The sequence below is a fragment of the Charadrius vociferus genome, unplaced genomic scaffold (genome assembly GCF_000708025.1).
Source record: "Charadrius vociferus isolate BGI_N301 unplaced genomic scaffold, ASM70802v2 scaffold45, whole genome shotgun sequence".
NCBI lineage: Eukaryota > Metazoa > Chordata > Aves > Charadriiformes > Charadriidae > Charadrius > Charadrius vociferus.
Window position 1 is genome coordinate 3,918,097 of NW_009648712.1, and position 8,997 is coordinate 3,927,093.

An 8,997-nucleotide genomic window follows, 5' to 3' on the forward strand; every position below is an offset into this window, starting at 1 on the left:
GGTAAGTAGGTAATAGTCTCTCCTTTCAGCAGGGACCCACAGTTACTCCTGTGGAAGGACTGAAGCCTTACGTTTGCCTGAGATGAGGGATGGGACAGCAATAGCGCTAGTTGTGAGCAGTGGTTGGGAACAGAGGAAAAGGACGTATTATTTGCATCAGTTTCCCGACAGGCTGTTTCCTTATTCTAGAACTTGCTATATCAAACCACTGGAGCAAGACACCCCAAACCACTTCAGGAAGCAAAGAACAGGTGTCATCTCTATTTTGGAAGAGCATAGGGATTTCTCCCTATCTGTTCTGCAGGGATTTCTCCTCCTCCTGGGACACCCTGGCTACCCATCCTACAATGCCATGTGCAACTGCAGGTTGCAGGAACTACCGCATGCATTGGTCAGACAGCACTTGAGGGAGGAGAGGGAAGAGGAAAAGTGCTTTTCAAACCAGGACTGTGGGACTCTGGAAACAACCCCCTCTAGGACAAATCACTAATACCTATCCCACCAAATAACCCTGCAGCATCCACCCCATTCGTGGGGTTTGCTGGCTGCTGACAAGGCAGGAAGGGCAGGTGTCTTCAGGAAGCTCTGGGGACAAAACCAGTCCAGGGGTCTGGGAGGCAACGGGCATCCACACTTTCTGTGCAACAGATCGCTGGGAGCTGGACTGATGATTGGACACTGGTAGACCAAGAATGGTCACAGCGGTTGCAATGAAGTTGCTTCTCAGTATAGACCTTATAATGTCCCAGAGCTGCCACCCTAAGACTTTGCCCTACCACTAAAGATGAAGACTATCTTGAATATTTGGACCACAGTATGCGTTATGTGTTTGACTTCACTGTAAATTAAATTAATTAATTTTAAGGTATGTGGCAATTCTCTGAGAAGAGGGTTATATTTGTCAACTCTAATGCATCAGTCAAAATGGGGTAGTGGACCGTGACTTCAGATCACAGGCCTACGCAAACTTACTCTGCTCTCCAGTTGAGCTGCTGTGTTATTCACAGTTTTTATGCATTTGTATTCAAGAGCATCCTTCAATAAAACCCAATCATCAGGTCTAAAACCAGCTACATTCTAATGGTAATCAAAAAACCAAGCCTTGCAACTGAGAACGCTGCAAAGATTTTACAAAATTAGCCAATGCTTCTTTATTAGTAAGTGACAGAAAGTAAAAAATACATTCAAAAATAGTTTCAAAACCAATTTCTGAAGCAGACACACCGAAAAAGAATCATGCTACTCTGAATGCTTTATTCTTAAGCCATTAAAAGAACATTAGGTAAGCTAATGTAACAGCTGGCTGCGCTACCACTTACACAGTATAATCCATAATGGTAAAAGCAGCTTTTTCAGGCATTTTAGTGCAATTTATGCTGTTTACAGGTCTTTTTTGGTGCATTCTCCTATAATTTAATGTCAATTGATGTCACACTAGCTTATAAAACCCCCACTAAGTCAAGACAACTCCACTTAGCAGTAACTTTGTTTCCTTTCAGGGCTAATATCAAAGTAGTTGTTTTGAATCCCAAAATGATAAATATCTAATAGAAGCCTGAAGCTACTTTGATGCTATACAATTGGTGATGTATAATTGAACATTAAGTAATCCAAGTAATAGAAGTCGTAGGTCAGCTGTCTCTCCTCATTAGACAATTCCTTTAAGTATTGCCTCACTACTTCTGCACTTGTTCTCTCATCAGAGGAATGTCTGTCTTTGAATTTAGGAAACTTCAGCTCGGCTGGAGCACCTACCAGCTGCAAAAAGTAATTGGCGTCTTCTTCTAGGGTTTCAAACTTTCCTATAAAATCATAGTTGATGAGGCAGGGATAGCAGAGCTTACTGACTTGCTCCCAATGAATGTCCATTCCTACTGGGCGATGGGAATCTAGCAAATATTGGATAAACTCCCTGAACTTCACCCCCGATCCTGTTTTCAATGCCTCTTCATTTGCGTTATGTCTATACTTCTTAATTATCGCCTTCCCAAATACTGGATGGTAGTAGCTGTTTGGATGTTCAAACTTATCCCTGAAGGCAGATACCAGTCTTTCCATAGGATCACGTACAAATATAGCCTTGGTGTACATGTTCAAACGTGTGTATATCCCTTTTAGGTCATAACTGTCCAGTTTCCTTAGATGCTTTCCATAGTGCACATCATCATGGGAAATGTTGTGTGCTGAAGCGGCGAGTCCATTGAGCACCATGAGGACCCTTTTCCAATTGGAGCAGCCTGCTTTCGGCACTTCGCAGTACAGGACCTTGTGCCTGTCCTCCACGTAAATTCTTGACACCAGGTGCAGGAGGTGGGTTCTCAGCTGCTTTTTGCTGTTGTATTTCTTACAGAAGTCATGCAGGAAGGACCTCCGCTTTTCCTGGGTGCTATCTACATCCTTCCACTTGCCATCCTTGACTAACGTCTTGTTTAAAGGGTGCAGTGCAGGAGGTAAATACACCCCTCCGAATCGGCTGAGAGGTGACTCGCTCATCTTCTGCTGGTCAGACAGTTGGCTTACCAAGGATGCAGCCACCCCACCGAAAGGGTCAGCCTTGCCCTGCCAGTTCCTGCTGCCTGAGACGGCCATCTTGTGCTTACCGAGGCCAGGAGGAGCACTCCCGCTCCACGCGGCTCTCCTTGGCATTCCCGGAGGTGGGAATGTGAAATCCTGCAAACATGGAAAGAAGCAGAGCTTACAATGCAGTGACAGCCCAGCCCATTACACATTGCCACCGCAGCAAGGATGGTGGTGCGCGCTTGTGACCAAGCCACATTTAGTACTACAAAGTCTCTTCTGAACCACTTGATCGATACACCTAATTTAGCAACAAGCTGGGCTAATTACTGAAATGCATGCTTCTGAAGCTTACCTGTTAGTGCACAGTAGGTCTTCCTAAAGAAATAAATAGCTTAAGCCACGCCTTTTAAGAAATCAGAAGAGGTTCACACAGGGAGGATGAGAGCTGCTGGATCTGCTGCCACCGCTGTGATTTGAGGCAGGCCTTGCCCAGCGGTGGTAGGGGATGAAACTAGGGCTCCTAAATAGCAGACATCAGTGGGTTTGAGTGGGATCTAGTGACAGATGAAATCCTCCCTCCAAAAAGGTCCTACTCCTGTCCCCTTACAGATAGATCATGGAAGTGGGATGCATCAGACTGCAACACAGATGCCTGCACCTGAGCTAGCTGCTTTCACAACTGGTAAGGCAAAATAGGTGCTTTTAGAGCCTATTCCATCTGACTTATTTAAACTTCAACATTAATGACATCAACTAACTAAACATCAACTAGTGACCCTGCAAAGAATGTGAAAAAATGAGACTTTCCTCCCAAACATCTCTTTTAATGTCCCCAGCCACTGTGCAATCCACAAGCTGCAGAAACAGCAAAGCTTGGATCTGTGTTTTGCCACCAAATTCTTCGGAGTCTTGTATCATGCAAGTTGACTGAAGAGTTTCTTGCAGTTTGGGTATTTCTGCTCTCTCATTCCCAAGTGGATTTTCATACGTCTACTATGGCTTGTAGATTTTTTCTCCTGTCAGGAGGCAAGCCTGCTGCATTACACTTCTGGAGGGGGGGGGATGCTGGTCAACAGGTTTTTAAAGGTCCTGTTGCAAACACCAGACAGCCAAATGGTTAGATGGACACACATGCACAGACTGTCTGATTGCTTTCGTAAGTCTGACTTTTTTGGAAACCTACATAAAAAGACTCTTCTGCCATAAACTGATTAAACATTTACTGGAAAGTTGATTTGTGGACTGGCAGACCATAAGTGTGGATTTGGGGGGATGGGAAAGTTCATAGGCCGACTCAAATAAGGCTGTTAAAAATTCAGAGGAATAATGTAAGAAATGTTAATGCATGGAACACAATTTGAATTCCAGTTTGAAATAAAACCTACACAAAAAACAAGCAGTTCCAAGAAAAGTTAGCCTATCTTGCAGTGTAATAGTTTCCAATGATAAAAACAAAACGGGGGACCAGGTTATTCTGTACAGCTGCAAACCACTGATGATCAGATCCTTGTTTTCACTGAACTAAGTAAAATTATTTTTGTATTGGTGAAAACAAATAAAAGAACAGAGCCACGCAGGACTTGTACATATGTGTGAGAGAGTATGTTGGTGTTTTTAAAAATGCAAAAGGATACTTGAATTCTTTCAGTTTGATGTGGTCAGTTTTTCTAATATCGTTTGTTTTCTTATTTCTGTTGTCTAATATTTCATTCTTTAAAACAAATGAAACACATGTGCCTAGAGATTTATCCCTTCTGCCCTAGGACAGAAAGAATTCAGGAGTGTAGTCAGGGTGTAATAACAGAAGGTAGTACTAGTAGTAAAACAGGGGATGACTATGAGCCTAATGGGAATTTCAGCCTCACAGTGAATGGTGACTTACTACAGAATCACAGACTTACAAATAAATTAAATGCTTTGATCTTAAAAGGAAAACCTGGAACTTAAAAACTTGAAAATGAAAAATACAGGATACACAGAAATCAACCATACAATACCAGGCTCAGCCGAAGTAAGAATAAAGTTATACTACAATGCTAAAGTAACCAAAGATTGTAAACTCATCGGTGCAGCTCTAGGGAATTTTCTAATTTAGAAGACAGTCGCCAGTGATATGTGACTGTACCGGTGTTCCCCAATGCAGAGAAAATTCAAGAGAGGGCAGCAGCACTTCATGACTTCCTATGGTATGTAATCTGAGTTTAGCAGTCTATTGCAGGAAATATTTCAGTGCAAAGACACTTAAACCATCTGAATTTCAAACTAAAGCCACCAAAATGAGCCCTACGCTTCAGAGGAAAGTTCAGTCTTCTGAATTCAGCCTGCCATCCTGAACTAGTGGAAGACACCACGGTTCCACCAGGCCAGGAGGGAAAAGGACAGACTGAAAGGTGTGTGGTCTTAGTTTTGTTCCACTTCTAACAGTCCGCCTGGGATCCAGGACCAACCCCAGGGGATAACCCAAGGAGATGCCAGAAGAGGATTGCATTTTAGTCTCAGAAACTGTGAATGCAGCTGTAGGAACCACTACTGAAGGATTTTTCATGGGATTAAAGACTTCAGAGAAGGATGGGCAGAACTATTCAGAGAAATCTCAGGTAACACCCTAAAGGAACAACATATGCACAGTGGGAGTCACTTGAAAGGGGCTCCCTCCAAGCAAGAAGAAAGAATCTATCAGGGAAAAAAAGCCCCAAACAGAAGGAAAAAAAAATATCTAGGGGAAAAACAATGACACAGGAAGTTCTGAGGACAAAAAAATTATCTAAATATGTAAAATACTATTAGTTGCTTCCCCTCTCCACTTCCCCTTCTCATTGAGACACATATCCCATAGTGAATACAACAGTATTGGCTAATAAATGTTATTATAAGCTCCACGAGGGATAGTGTGCTTGCAGTAAATGCTTGCTGTAACTTCCTCTGTCTAAGAATGATAATGGATAGTGGTAATTTTCAAAGGCATAAATGGCTGTTGCATTGCCATGGAAGTTTTCCAACTCAAAAAAAAGGCTATCAAACCTTCCCATACACTTGCCAGGAGTAACTAGGTTAATAGCTAGTAATGATAAAAGGATGAATCAAGCTTTACTTTTGACAAGAAATGTTTAACTAGAAAGTTTTCTTGGGCAACTAACAGAAATTGTTGAATAGATAGTGCCATATTTCTTAAGCAAAACTACCTGACAGTCCGGCATATTTAGCTGCTACCACTGTTACATGCATGACAGCTGAAAGCCACACACTCTGAAAGGATTTTAATGTTTCATGACACTAGGCTTACATGAAGCGAGGTGCCTTCTTTGGCTTCCTCTTGGTGCTGGTGACTTTTCAATGCCCATTTTATGACACATTAAAGATCTGAACATCTTCATATTATATTGATTTTTTTTTTTCACAGCAGGAACAGGAAAAGAAGAAACTTGCAAAAGCAATACGTGTTTTTAAAAAAACCCTCTTCCATTATATCTACTTTGCTAGCAGTCCACCCCACAAGCTGCTGAGCACCCTTATTTTGGAAAACGCCTGAACATACACCATCAACAGGCAGCATGCAGGTAATCCTGTATCAGTCACTAACTCTGGATCTAGATCTTCCCATGCAAACAGTCGTTTGCTCAGACTCTTTGAGCCAGGTGCCCAAGTACATGGATGGCCATTCATGGCTTTCCAAAGAGTTGCTAAGTTTGGGAAGCAGCTGCGTGGCATGGGAGATGAACTCCACGGTCACTTTGGATAAACACAAGGCTGTCCTTGAGACGTGCTGACAACCTACACAGTAGGTTGTGTACACTTCATCTGAGAATTAAAATCCAGTGATGTGTTGCACCCTTGCCAGCAATCATGCAGAGCGCCTTGTTCTCCATTTGCATAAACACATTTGAAAGTAAGTTAAAAAGTGACCATGAGTCCAATTTAGAAGAGTATGCACATCATCTCTGTCTCCCTTTAGCTAGGCACAAAGTGAAGACAGATTTAAAAATTAGTTTAAATACAAGGAAAAAGGGAATTTAACAGAGTGTTAGTGTGGTGTTTGGCTACCGGCAGGCAACTCAGTGAAGCTGCTGAAACAAAAGGCATTGAGTCATTAATGGATTCATGGATTGGTTTTGACAGTTTTATTGCTGGAGATTCCCTGCTCCCTATCCACAAAAGACTTCTCCTCACTGTAAAAATAAGTAGACAATACCTTCTTTTACACACATGGATGCTGTCCGTCCTTTCCTTTAATACCTTCACAAGCCACTGGGGTAGAGGAGACTGACTAGTGCCAGGAACGATTAAGACTCATCCATTTGCGCTTTGTGGTGGTTTTACAATGCACAGGTGGGATTCTCATCTAGACAGTCTGCAATTAGAGCAACCCATCATGCAAAAAGATAATGATGTATTGGAAAGGATGATATTCCAGGGCTGATTTACAAAGATTTAATGGCCTGCAGTGCAGACAGTGCTGTGTTTCCTAAATGCTTTACTGCTGGATATTCATTTTTACTAACAAGAATAATAAAATTAAGTGAGCCCAATAGAAAAAGTAGGACAAAGAATAGTGGAGGAAAGAAATATTCTGTTTTATTGTGCTTTTCTGTGCTACTAAATAACTACATTCTAAGTATTAGTAATGTATGGTTTGGTTCTCAATGTCTAGCTAATATGTCTTCTGCCCTAAAACATGCTTCCTGAAAGAGTCCTCTAAATGCTTCTTAAGAGCAATTGCATGAATCACCTGGGAGCCAGCTGTGCTCTGCTTTTTACTGTGGCTCACACTTAACTGTTGCAGATTTGAGTGCCCTGAGGACCCTCTCAGCACTATTACACTAAACAGCTAATGTGGGTGCTCTGCAAACACATGGGTATTCAAAGATGATAAAAACGTCATTCCTTAAGACAAGAGCAGGTTGAAATACTTTTTTTTCCAGACAAAACTTACAAAAACCAATTATTTAGAAGGACAGAGCATTTGTGTTTTCTGACCAACCCAGACAGCACTTCTGCAGTACATATTCACAGAAACTTACCCATGAGAAGCAGCAAGGTACCCCCAGTGATGAGACAACAGGATTTTGAAATAGATGCTCAGAGTATATTGTATCTTTCCTTACATTCCAGACCTTTGGTACTAGACCTGCTCAGGCAGTGCCAAAGTTCAGCATGAATTGAGAGCACTGGATACTTTAGTATCTTTGTCAATGATCTGGACGAGGGGATCGAGTGCACCCTCAGTAAGTTTGCAGATGACACCAAGCTGCGCTGGAGCGTTGATCTGCTTGAGGGCAGGATGGCTCTACAGAGGGATCTGGACAGGCTGGACCGATGGGCCAAGGCCATCGGTATGAGGTTTAACAAGGCCAAGTGCCGGGTCCTGCACTTGGGTCACAACAAGCCCATGCAGCGCTACAGGCTTGGGGAAGAGTGGCCCAGCAGAAAAGGACCTGGGGGTGCTGGTCAACAACCAGCTGAATGTGAGCCAGCAGTGTGCCCAGGTAGCCAAGAAGGCCAACAGCATCCTGGTCTGTATCGGGAAGAGTGTGGCCAGCAGGACAAAGGATCGTCCCCCTGTACTCGGCACTGGTAAGGCTGCACCTTGAATACTGTATTCAGTTTTGGGCAACTCACTACAAGAAAGACACTGAGGTACTGGAGTGTGTTCAGAGAAGGGCAATGAAGCTGGTGAAGGATCTAGAGCACAAGTCTTATAGGGACCGGCTGAGGCAACTCGGGCTGTTTAGCCTGGAGAAAAAGAGGCTGAGGGGAGACCCTATTGCTCTCTACAACTACCTGAACGGAGGTTGTAGCGAGGTGGGGGTTGGTCTCTTCTCCCAAGTAACAAGTGATAGGACAAGAGGAAACTGCCTCCAGTTGCACCAGGGGAGGTTTAGGTTGGATATTAGGAAAAAGTTTTTCACAGAAAGGGTTGTCAAGCATTGGAACAGGCTGCCCCAGGAAGTGGTTGGGTCACCATCCCTGGAGGTATTTAAATTAAGACGTGTAGATGTGGTGCTTAGGGACATGGTTTACGGACTTGGCAGTGCTAGGTTAACGGTTGGACTTGATGAGGTTGAGGGAGGTGATTTTGCCCCTCTACTTCACTCTTGTGAGACCCCATCTGGAGTACTGCATCCAGCTCTGGAGCCCTCAGCACAGGAAAGATGTGGACCTACTGGAGTGGATCCAGAGGAGGACCATGAAGATGATCAGACGGCTGAAGCACCTCTCCTATGGTAACAGGCTGAGGGAGTTGGGGTTGGTCAGCCTGGAGAAGAGAAGGCTCCGGGGAGACCTTACTGCAGCCTACCAATACTTAAAGGGGGCATATAAGAAAGACGGGGACAAACTTTTTAGCAGGGCCTGTTGCAATAGCGCAAGGGGTAATGGTTTTAAAATAAAAGAGGGTAAATTTAGACTAGATATAAGGAAAAAAATTTTTACAATTAGGGTAGTGAAACACTAGAACAGTTTGCCCAGAGAGGTGGTAGA

At 43.3% G+C, this 8,997-nt stretch overlaps 1 protein-coding gene across 1 annotated transcript in view; it reads right to left on the reverse strand.

Annotated features, from left to right (window-relative positions):
• Positions 1-1,572: 1,572 nt before the first annotated feature.
• CHST9 (carbohydrate (N-acetylgalactosamine 4-0) sulfotransferase 9) overlaps positions 1,573-8,997 on the reverse strand; it is an 84,566-nt gene continuing 77,141 nt past the window's right edge. Inside the window, exon 3 of the mRNA XM_009886640.1 lies at positions 1,573-2,670. Within this exon, the coding sequence (XP_009884942.1) occupies positions 1,573-2,670 (1,098 nt within the window). The remainder of the gene's footprint in view (positions 2,671-8,997) is intronic.